At 45.2% G+C, this 12,322-nt stretch overlaps 1 protein-coding gene across 1 annotated transcript in view; it reads right to left on the bottom strand.

The window, feature by feature from the left end:
* Nucleotides 1-1,995: 1,995 nt before the first annotated feature.
* The window catches only part of dag1 (dystroglycan 1), a 59,118-nt gene continuing 48,791 nt past the window's right edge, over nucleotides 1,996-12,322 (bottom strand). Inside the window, exons 3-4 of the mRNA XM_080001342.1 lie at nucleotides 7,357-7,827; nucleotides 1,996-6,815 (exon numbers count right to left, since the gene is read on the bottom strand). Of these exons, the coding sequence (XP_079857468.1) occupies nucleotides 4,992-6,815; nucleotides 7,357-7,827 (2,295 nt within the window). The 3' untranslated portion in view covers nucleotides 1,996-4,991. The remainder of the gene's footprint in view (nucleotides 6,816-7,356; nucleotides 7,828-12,322) is intronic.

Genomic DNA, 12,322 nt, shown 5'->3' with positions numbered 1-12,322 from the left:
GCGGAGAAAGAAAACTGAGAAGCTGACAGATCTGAATTTGATTCATGGCTTTGGAGCGTTGGCAGTTCCGTGTGCAAACTGCATGTGCTCGAGTGAGTTTATAATTGGGTCCTTACAGGTCATAATGGGGTAAGAGGACAATGGAGTCTATTGTTCTTATTGTTAGATTACCTTTTCTTTCGTAGCAGTGTTATAAAAGTCCTAATACCTCTAACTAATATATATATACAGTATACATATATATATATATATATATATATATATATATATATATATATATATATATATATATATATATACTGTATATAAGACACTGCAATGCATCTTGTATCCACTATAAACCACTGAAGGCCTTTGTACCAGTAGCTTGTTGTGGGTTGTTTGATTTCTGTCTCCACCGGTGGCACAGTCAAGCCTCAGGTGAAGCGTGGCCACAGACCTCATGCTTTCCCTCCAAAACGTGGCACCACAGGTGACTTGGCGCCAATGTCAGCCCACCTCAGCCCTGTTTACACCAGCGCATTTTATTTTTTCTAACCGTACTTGGGGGGGGGGGGGGATTTTTTTTTTCGTCGAGTCTCCGCTGAGTGGATTCATCTTCCACTTAAATCAAGGCTCAGTGTATGGTTGTGTAGTCTACTCAGTACCCGCTCCCAGAAGGATTCCTATTCCTGGATACATTAAGTACAAACAGGCTATTAAGGAAGCCTTTAAGATGCACTGTCCATAGGATTAAAATTGCAAGCACTCTCACTTTTTTTTCCTTTCAATAACTGTGTTTTTATATTCGGTGTTTGTCCTTTGGATTTATTTTAACAAATTTGCATGTATGTTAAATATTGAAAAATCAAGCCGGTGTTCAAACTTTCTGAAGAAATTGTCACTTATGGGCGTTTTGGCAGAATACCAACTGCACGCTTCAGATAATTTCTCCAACTTTTCTGTGACTGAATGAGCTTGACTTGCACTATGAAGCCCATTGATTACGTCCCGAGAAATGCAACCGTTGCACATTTGTAATCTTTCAGATAGGCGCAAAAAAGACGCGTTCAGCACATTTGAGATGAAGATTTCTATGTGCAATGCCCCAAAAACTAATGTAAACTAGTGTAAAATGAGTCAGCTTTGACAAAGTCTCTAACTTGAACTTTCCATTTGACAGTAAACACCGTGAAACACTGTGTGGCCGACCACCAAGTCCTTCGACACCTTTCCCCAGTTGTCTGCTGCCTGTTATGTTGCCCAAAAATTCCACGTCTCGTCAGGAATATAGCGCTTCCAGTCATACAGTAAGTCTATTTATCGTTCAAAGCTGCAAGCGCTTCCTTGAGAAATAGCCTGAAAGCATGCTCTGCTATGCGACAGAACCGTTAAATACTGTCTAACCAAGAAAAGTCTGCCCCCCTATATACCGCACTGTATATACAGTGTAGCTCCTCCATCCTTTTTTGACAAAAGCAAAACTTGCATCTTAGCTCTTCCCACAAGCCTGAGCCCTTCCTTCTTAATTGCCCTGTTTCCTTGAAAGGCCTCGCTCCTTTCATATCCACTGAGCTGGAATTGCAATATTAGAGCGTCACGTAAGTGCTGCGGAGGAGGTGGAGAGGTGCAGTTCATTTGGAACTCGTCCTTCGCTCTCGGTGGAGACGGACATAATGCACAACGCAGCCTTAAGGACAAAATGTGACGTTGTGTCGCCGAATGTCGGGGACTGGACCCGACGCGACGAGCCAGGCGCGGCGCCCCCTGTGGAGCATCTCGTCGCCGTGGCCAGAGTCTTAATAAAATCCCGGCCAATTGACCATTCATCGCTATCACTCATCTCAGCCGTTTTTTTTGCGACTATCTATACCATGGGGTACATTGCTATTTTTCAAATCTAGGGCGCGACCATTAACACATTTTTTTTTACCATGAATCACTATGGTAAGAAATACATACGGCTGATCTGTGTGGAGCGTGTGTGAGACAGAGGGAGACCACGAGAGATTTCATAGAGCAGCTTTTTTAATGGGTGGAGCATTCAAACGGAATTGTCCAGCTAATCATTAGATTGCAGAGTAATTTAGTACAGCGGTTCAGCCATTCCTTTGATTCCTACGAGCTACGATGGCTGCCGGAGTGGGGATCGTCAAGGTGGGGGTGGGTGGGGGCGGGGGGACAAAACCAATAAACAAGACGCCTCTGGTGGACTTCAGACAGATTGATTCATCAATACAAAGCGGTGGCGTCGGCGAGGGTGGCGTAAAAACCTCCGTCATAAACAAATCACTTCTCAATGTTGATGCATGACATGGTCACCACTCCCACCACGAGGCAAACTCCCACCCCAGCGTTGCTTTGGAAGAGTCAAATCAAATGCATAAAGAACGGTATTTTTTCATATCAGTACCAGTTGGTTTTATTATGACAATGCACACTTAATAAGCAAAGAACACGAACCTTGGCATCCTGCAACCGAACAAAAAGAAAAAAACCTAACATGATGAATATATTTGTGGATCAATCACTCCCTTAGCCGGCAATGACCAGTCCCGAAATCGACTGAATCCAAGATTATTATTGCAAAGGGTCACTTTCAGTCGAAACTTATCAGCAAAGAATAAGGACATAGAAAATTAAACGTGTGATTACATCAAACATGGGTCAGTCCTGCGTTCTACAGCTGGAGTTACATTTTCGTTATGCAAACACACAAAAACACAACAAAATTAAAAAGAAACATTTGAAATGTGTGACCCATGAGGAGAAACAAAATTATATATGTGTATATAATTGAATCAATTCTCTAAGCTAAGATTTTACAAATCGCAGAACACCAGTCAACTGTTTTGTTTTCTTTTTTTTTCTTTTTTTTTCCATAATCAAACAATTTTGAGGCTGTATCAAAAATTTTCGTTATTAAAAAAAAATCTTTTTTCAGTGTGTTTTCCCTCGAGTGATCGTATTTCCGGACGTTTCTTCCCTTTTCTCTCGCCCTCGCTGCTCTGCCTCCGCTTCAGCCTCCGTCACTTGTTGCGTCTCCCCGCGGTAAATGACCTCTCAAATGTGAATACATGCCCAATCCCCTCAAGTACAGGCTCCACGGCACGCCATGCACGCCCCCCCCGCCCAACCCCCAGAGTATGACTGCCTCATTACGTACAAAAATAATTATCCCTGGTTTAAAATAGACTCGTAGGTCTCTGATTCCCCATTTACATTTGTGGAGCTACTCTCCGAATGCAGTTTGAACCCAACATGTAGGATGAGTAAGGAACACTGAAAAATAATAAAAAAGAAAAGGCAGAAATGGTATTCCAGTGCTATCGTCTAGCTGTAGTCTGTCAATTAAAAAGTAAGGAGGCCAACATGTTGGAAACCTCATTAAAAGTATAAAAAACAAAAAAACAAAAAAACAAAAAAAACAAAACGTTTTTTAAATCCGATTTAAATCCGTGTGAATGTTTTCCTGTTAAATTGTCAGTAACATGATTTGGAATTAACTCCGTTACGAGAGAACTAAAAAAAACTCAACTTCTCACATGACTTTGCTTTTTAATGGTCAAAATCTCCAGAATACACTTACATCCCGTTCAGCCAACAAAGTGCGCTGCAGACCGTGTTTCCACCATGCCGTCTCCTGCACACTTTGCTTGGACACTTAGATCTACTTCAGGAGATGAAGCTAATTGGAGTATGACCCAATTAATGGCGAATATTCATTTTTAGCTCTGCACGTACCGAATAATGTTTTGGCTCTTGTGGGGAAAGGGCTCTGGCAAGTTATTTTAGTGAGGCAGACCTTTCATTCAGTCTCCCCATTCTTCAACACCCCCCCCCCCAAAAAAAAAAAAAAAAAAAAAAATATATATATATATATATATATATATATAACACTCTATCAGAACATCTTCCAGATATACAGTGATTTTTAAAATGATAAAATAAACTAATAAATCATTCATTATACATTTCTAATTATTTTTTAGGCTACCTTTGTTATTCTCATCTTTACTAGACATGGCAGAATGGGGATACAAATAGACAAGAGTTAAAAGGCAAACCGTTGAGTCTGAATACACAGGCAAAGCCACGCAGGCACGCAAGTGTGAGTGACCCCCCCCCCACCAATCACAGACACGCACACGCACACGCGCACACACACACACACACACACACACACACACACACACACACACACACACACACACACACACACACACACACACACACACACACACACACACACACACACACACACACACACACACACACACACACACACACACACACACACACACACACACAGCTCCACTCCACTGCCTTCCTCTCGTGTTGTCTGCAGGGGTGAATTGAAATTCTCATGATGAAGGGATTCTAAAAGGATCTCTCTGCATCTCTCTCCCGATTAAAAAACAGAGTTGTTGCCTGCAGTGGTCTGGTGGCAGTCCATTGTCCCTCCGTATTTTTTTAAAAGACAAGGAGACAAAAGGAGTTGTGTTAGGCAGAGGAGTCTGTCCCTGGGTGGGTTAGAGTATGGGAGGAGCTTTAAAAGGACAAAGAAAAAAAAAAGGAAACCGAGGACCGACGGAGACAAATTGAAATAAAAGCCAGTATTGAAAAAAACCAAAGGGGGATCTGTGAAAGCGCTGAGATGGGAGAACACATCCCCCAACTTTAGCCGCTGACCAATTGGTTGGTCTGTGATCTGATGTGACGAGAAATAGTTTGTCCTGTGCAGGATACTGTAGTAGCTGGGCTACTACTCAAACAGTAGTCTATCCCAGCTTTTCCACATGAGCCAAACAGGACCATTGCCCTCCTGTAAAATCCCTCTCCATCTACTGACTCCCCTTCAGATACCAAATTCCCTGTTAACCACATAATCCATTTAGCACCTGTGTTACCCCTCCCCTTGTATATATATATCCAAACATCAGCAAGGAAGTGTCACAGTTCCTTAGACATCCTCCCCCCTTTGCCTCAGGAGGGGGAGGGTTTGGCAGGTCTTAGGGGGGCACGTAAGGTGGTGGGGATCTGTAAGGGGTCATGTTCTTTGGACGGGAGCCCTTTCCTTCCATGGGAGTGGTGAATGGAGGTGGCGGCTGGTACGGAGGTGCATTGGGGTCCTCGTCTCGCAAAGCTGTGTACTCCCCAAGCTCCTGGTTGAGGGGAGTGGTCTCTGGTGTGGCCATGTTGGGGTACTCTGGGGGCGGGAGCGGTGGCTTCTCCTCCTGGAGAATAAGGGGCATGCTGGAGGAGGGGGGGGGCTTGGAGTCATCAAGCTCATCAGCAAAGATGATTGGCACACCTTTCTTGATAAAAGTGGCCTGGTCCTCAATGGTCAGCTTGCCCTTTCTTTTCTTCCTGTAGCAGATCATAGCAATAATGCCAGCAATGAGCAATATTGCAGCCACCACAACTGCAGGTATGACTGTGTGGAGATAGACATCATCTGTGCTTTGGCGGCCGGTTCCCAGCGCTGGTGTAACGGCTGGAAGTTCAGCGATATCGATCTCTTCTGGTGGGATGAAGGAGTATGTTCTGCAGCTGGCCCTTCCCTTCACCTTGACATCGATTGGTCTGAATTCGGGCCCCATAGAGAACCTAAAGAACTCTCCAGGCCTTCCAGAAGCATCAGCAAGCTTTTGACTCATGGTTGTGATCTGATCCCTTGGGCAAGGGTGCTGGGGAAGGCTAGTGTTAGTCCAGTCCACCACGATGGACCCCTTGGTGATATTTTTGAGACTCACTGTGCTGCTATTGCGGTCTCCAAGTGCCAATGCCAACCTCTTGACCAACAGGATCCTCTTGTGGATGTCATTGGTTATCATGCGTGGCTCACCATCAAGGCGGACCGTGAAGGTCACTGGGGTCTTGTCATTGGTGGGCCAGCGGCTCACCCTTACCTCAAAGGCATCAATGGCATTCAGTCCACCTTTGTCTGTGGCCTGCATGAAATACTCGTGTTTGCCAACATGCTGCACTGCGGGCAGGCCGTAGAGCAGTTGGCTGGTGGTGTTGAACAGAATCCAGGAGTCATCTCCCACCACCTCATTGTGGTTTTGTCTGAGCGTCAGACGCAGCTTGTCTGTGGTTCCGTCCTCTTTGTCGAAAAATGTGTCTGATGGTATTTTCACCTCAAAGTAGGTGCCCACCAGTGCATTGACCTGATCAATGGGGTTACGCAGAACAGGCTTCTCATTGTATGGATCTGGGAAGACACCAGAGGATGGTGTGGTGCGTCTGGGGGGCTTTGGCGTGGTGATCTTTGGCTCCCTGGGTGGTGGAGTTGTTCTCGGCCTCTTGGGTGGTTTCTTGGTTGGTTTCTTGGGAGCAACTGGTGTGGCAGTGGCTTCCACATACGTGGGTCTGGTCATTGTTGGTTGGATGGCAATAGAGCTGGTGGTCTCGATCACTCTGGTTGGCTGGGGTGGTCCCAAAGTTGGGGTATGGGCGATAGGGTCGCGGAGCCTTATTGTAGGTTTACCAGGCAGGGGAACTGGGCCCCTCACTGGGGGAGCGGAGCTGTCTGTTGGTCCAGCAATAGCTGGAGATGAGAGGGTTGGGATTATCCTCACTGGGGGTTCCACAAGACTCGTAGGGGGAAGCACGGTCAACAAGGGTGTTGGGGTGTTGTTCAAAGCGCGCCTCACCCGCTTAGGAATGTGGGGCTTTTTGTTAGCAATATGCCAGCCCACCACAGGGTAGCCCAGTTTGGCTGACATAGTGCCTTCCCGAGCTGGAGTCTGGACACTATTGATGTTTGGGACGGTGCCCTGATCCAGAGAACAACCAAGTTTCCAGGACAACAGAGCTCCATTCTCCACCACCTTGAGAATTAAAACAAATACAGAGATAAGTGTACAGTCTCAGTCTCTAAACTGACTTTAATGGATCATATTGCTGCCAAAGTTCTACCCCGTTTATTAGTCAGCATACATTACTCCTGACTATTTTCTAGATGATGGCTGATTGTCTTTTTAATCTCAATATTTGGCTTTTGGAAATTAGGCGATATAATGAGAAATATCTGGTCCTGCCGTCCAGGAGATGTATTTTTTCTGTGATTGTGTTGTTTTGATTGTATTGATTTTGAATTTGTGAATTCCATTTGTGCCACTCCTTTAACATAGAAATGTAAAATGTGTGGGCTGACTATTAAACAGACTAAAATTCAATTTGACTGCATGGTCCTTTTAAACATCCATCCATCCATCCATCCATCCATACATGAAACTGTTTGAGTGGCTTGTTTACACAGGCCATGCATAAAGCAAGTCATAAAGTAATTGGTATTAATTACTCATTCACTCACATGGTTCATTTTATGTGATGTGATGTAACCAAGTCATTCACAGCCTGCTGACATACCTTTTTGGCATTTCCTGGTCCCGCCATGAATGCTGACATGTCAAAAAGCCTGTTGTTGACCACCGGGAGGATCTTCATGTGCTGGAGTCCCACACCAGAGAAGCTTCTCATGCTGTCCAGGAGCTCCACCCTCTGCTGCGAACTCATCTTGGTCAAATCGGCGTCCAGGATCACAGTCAGCAAGGTCACCGGTTCATCTGTGCCGCACACGAATGGCTGGGTGCCAGTGTCAACAGAGGCCTGGCTCAGCCCCAGCTGTGGTGACTCTGCGTCCAAGTGGTCTTCAGGATGGACCTCAATGGAGAAGAACTCTGAGGTGGCGGATGGGGAGGAGGTCTCGGTGCGGTTGGAGATGGAGACAGAGATGTAGTGAACACCCTTGTCCTCCTCTAACGGAAGACCTTGAAGAGTTCCGCTATCTGCGTTCCAGTGCAGCCAGCCCGGAAGAGAGTCTTTCCCCGTCTCGCTGATCTGATAGAAAAAAAGAGAAGACAATTAAGTATTTTCTTAAAAAAAAACAAAAAAAAAAAACAAGGCAAGACGAAGGGCAAATTACAAACGTCCGGCGGCTAAAAATGACATACCAGAGATGAATAGCTTCCTTTTGAGAGTACAGAGTGTGATAACAGAAATAAGGCAACATAGAGTGTTGGACAATATATCAGTATTTTCAGATAATTAAGGCACATGATCCATAATAATAATTACAAGTAAAAAAAAAGTACTATTTAAAACTACAACTATTTTAAACTTTTGATCTCAAAGTAAGAGGGTGATATTTTGAGTGTTTTCATTCATAAAAAAATGTAATTCTCAAGAGCCAATGGAGGAAGAAATATATTATTCAGAGGCGGTTTTAATTTTAGTCGTACAAGTCCTTGTCAGAAAATTCCCCGTTTGATTCTAAAATTGAAGTCGATTGAAAGGAACAGAGCAGCTATTTTTTTTTTTTTTTCAAAATTGTATAATCATCCGACCGAAGGTAATATTCATGAGTCATTGTCAGGAAATGAATATTGTAGCAGTTCCCCTGCCACATGCCATCCAAGTGGCTTTCCCCAGGCTCCCCGATACAGAGACACCGGCAAGGATATGAAGGACAAACCGGTTTATTGGCAAGGATGTTATATGCCAGGAACCGATGGAATCGCGCCATGACAGATGCTCCCCCCCGTGTGTGTGTGGGTGTGGGTGTGGGTGTGGGTGTGGGTGATTTAACCTGTGCTCATCGATTGCTCTGACGACAAACAGGTGCGCAGCCACCCCTACCCTGGGCCCAATTAACTGGACCCAAGACAGGTGTAGCTGCTTAAATCACACCACCCCCACACCCCAAAATTGTACCAAAGAAAAAAAATGTTCTATTTAATCCATTAAGCTCCGGATTTATTTTTAGTCTTTTTTTTTTTTTATACCTGGATTTCATGCAACTCAAGTTCTGTTTGAGTCACGGTTTATATTTCTTTCATCTCGCAGTTGTCTTTTAAGCGTATATTGCTGCCGTCATTTTATTCCCTTTTTTAAACTTTTGAGCTGTCCAGATCAGAAACCTTTTAACTTAGACCATATAGAAGTGTTTTGCAGTAACCAAATAATAGTTTTAGCTGAAAGATTGGCACGGATAAAAATGGTTTAAAAAAAAAAAACGTTTGAAACGCCTGCTTTAGTCGAGTCTGTGACAGGGAAGGGTACGTGAAACTCCATTTATTTTCTCCATTGAGAAACTTTCCTTTGATGAAGATGTCAATACCCACTAAGAATTTCATTTCACATATGAGGATTTTACAAAAATGTACACAATATAACATATTAGTTCTATTCAAATGTCATCAATTTAGGAATGCAAAAGCCCATGTTAAAGCATCCAGCTGAGGTCAGTGACATTGAACTACATGATAATAATAACAACTATAATTTCAGACCAAAGATTTTGAAGTCATATTTCAGACCCCATGAGAAATCTTAGGTCATATGTGGATTTCATCTGCAGATAGTGAACCACCAAATAATGATGTCTCAGTTTCCCGATGGTACCATTCATACTAAAAGACAGCGTACGATCGCATCAGATCATTAAAACCCAAACACACACGCGCATCCAAATCCAACAAAAGAAAATCTAACCGACTTGGCGGACGCTGTGCCAGTCACGCTCCCCTCGTGGCAGCAGGCAGATGAAGAGAAATGGATTGCTCAGGAGTGACGACACGTCCACCGGCATAAATCAGAAAACAAGAAGCAAAGCAAACCCCGCGTTCCCCAGCCACTACAAGTTAATTCTGCGGCTAATAAATCCTAGTTGATAAATTATGTAGAAGCAGCGCTCCCAAGACACATCATTAATGCTCTAACCAGCCCACAGGCGGCGCTGGGGGAAAACACACACACACACACACGCAGGCACACGCACACACACACACACACACACACACACACACGCGCACACACACACACACACACACACACACACACACACACACACACGACAAGAGGACAGAGCTGCAAACACATGACGTTTTGGGCGTGCAGAAAGATCTTCATACACCCCAGTGGATGTACACATCAGCTGTAGATTCATCCATTGTTCTTTCCTGCATTCAGTTGATAAAAGGTTGTGCATGTATTGCTGCATTGCATTACCTCTCTTATCAAATGATTTAGTCCAAAATGATTGAAAGTTAGTATGTTTGCCGTTAGTCTTCGAACCAATGGAGCATATGAAGTAACATCACTTCAGGCAACATGTTTATTTTTATTATTGTGACAGCTTTGTTGGATGGTTTAACGTGAATTGTTCTGGATGAGCTAAAGAGGATGTTGTTTTCTGGCGCTGAGACGGATGTCATAAAGTGAAAAAATATCGACAATATTAAGATGCAATTGCCCACATAGAAAAAAACCCCACAACAAACTAGAAAAAAAATGCTATGTTACAAAATGTACAGCAGAGACTGAGACCAGTGCTTGATTGAATTTGTCAGGAGTCTGCTGAGTCCTTGAAGCTTCCTACCAGGCGCTTGACGACGTGGCATGCTAAATTAAAATCACAGCGATGCCCTCCAAGGCCACGCGAGCTGCCGCGGCGGCAGACATTTTATGCATGACTGTCATAATTGCTGCGTAAATTGCTCAGTTTCTACCCGAGGATGACACCCTGTTTACCTGCTGCCAACTCCGTGCGGGTACAAAAAATATGTAGCAACGAGGTTGGCCTCGTTGGATGACTCCGCGCAGTTCTTCCGCAGGCCAACGAGGTGGAAATCCTGCAGACTAAGGGCAAACAAAAACGAGCGGTGCCACGTGCTTAGACGTCGGGTTTCGCTCTGCAGCGGTGGGCGTCTACCAACGCCGGGGACGGGTGTGTCCGAGAGGGAGTGGAATCCGAGTTTTCCTCGTCGTCGAGCAAGGCGCTTTGGCCCTCTACTGCTGCGCTGGAGATAATCAGTGTGCAACAGCAGAAACGTGTTTCTACTGCTGCTGAGCAGTCGGTCATTTCCTCGAATTACAACAGATTCGCACCTCACGTTTTAAGGAAGTGATATATTTCACGAATGGAAAATGCTTTGCTCCCATAGTACCCTACACTATTAAACTCGAACAGGACATGATGGATTGAGCTGCAGGTTTTCTAATGGCTTCGATGAACACAGAGTGGTTATCCCAAATCCCTTGAAATTGTCAGAAAATAAATAAAATAAAAATCCTGGTATCTTTTCCCGACACCAGGCTCTGCAGTGCGAGCTGCTTGGCCCTAAAGGTTCTTATGTGCTTCCACTGATGCCTTTGTCCCGTCTAACCTTGTGCACAACCCACAGCATTGGCAAGGTTACTGGCTAAGCCTCTCTGAAAGGAGTCAGGGGGAAACCCGGCGTTCGGGGAGACGTGTGCCTGGGAACACAAGGAGCAGGAGGTAGAGAGAGGAGACTGAGGCGAAATGTTTTCTGGACAACGATTCAGGTGTTGGCAAGGGCAAGTTGAGACGGACGCATTTCCAAACAGATGTTCGCCGATGGAGATGTGCTGGGGGTGTTATGACTCGGAAAATGAGCTGCACCCACCGGAGCATTTGGTCATTCGGTGCCTTGCTCAAGGACCCCTGGCAGTGGTTCTGCCACTGGAACCGTCGATATACTCGGTTAGCGCTGCCTTGTCCCGAGTCCCACACTTCACAGTGAATACACCGTTGGTTCGACTTCAAATCATGTTCTCTTTCCATTTTCAGCAGACAAAATCACAAATCGTCGTCGACCACCTGATGTACGGCAAGTCATTGAATCACAAACAGCCGGGATACTAATACCCCTTTCCCACTGCACCAAAAGCCCGGTAACACCCGGGTTTTGTCACCAGTGTCACCAGATCCCACCGTGGGGAGCACAGGGGAGAGCCCCCAGGCTCCCCGCCGGGCTCCGAGGCACCCCAGCCCCGCCCCATCCGGTGCCCGCTCCTCGCCGTCGAAGGACCGGGTGTGCGAGTGCGGACCGGCAGCGTGGAGCATCCGTGCGCACGGATGCTCCACGCTGCTTCCACTGCAGCGCCGGGTCGTTCATGAACGTTTTGATTCTTTTGAACGGCTCAAAAGACTTTTTCTTTTGTTTCATGTCGCCGTTTGTTTAAGCTGCTGTCTCATCTACTGTTTTATTCCCAGTCACACCGCAACATGACACGCCTCTTTACCGTCGAACGGGTCGCACCAGAAAAAAAGAGAGAGAAAAAAAAAAAAAGGCATTTCTCCCGGTAATGGGAAAGGTGTCAATGGCCTATTTTTAGCGGGTCGACCCGATCATTTTGGTGTGAAAACGGTATCATTTAAAAAGACAAGAGCTGCGCAGGGAGGTTCACCTTTCCACCGCGCGCCTCGAGCCTCCATATCTGAGTGGGTCTAAGTAGGTTCTGCTGTAAAAAAAATAAAAAATAAAACAAACAAAAAAAAAAAACCCTCCTTTATCCAGCACAGATCACAGGA

Source organism: Zeus faber (assembly GCF_960531495.2).
Source record: "Zeus faber genome assembly, chromosome: 5".
Classification (NCBI taxonomy): Eukaryota; Metazoa; Chordata; class Actinopteri; order Zeiformes; family Zeidae; genus Zeus; species Zeus faber.
This window is presented reverse-complemented; position numbering and strand designations above follow the sequence as displayed.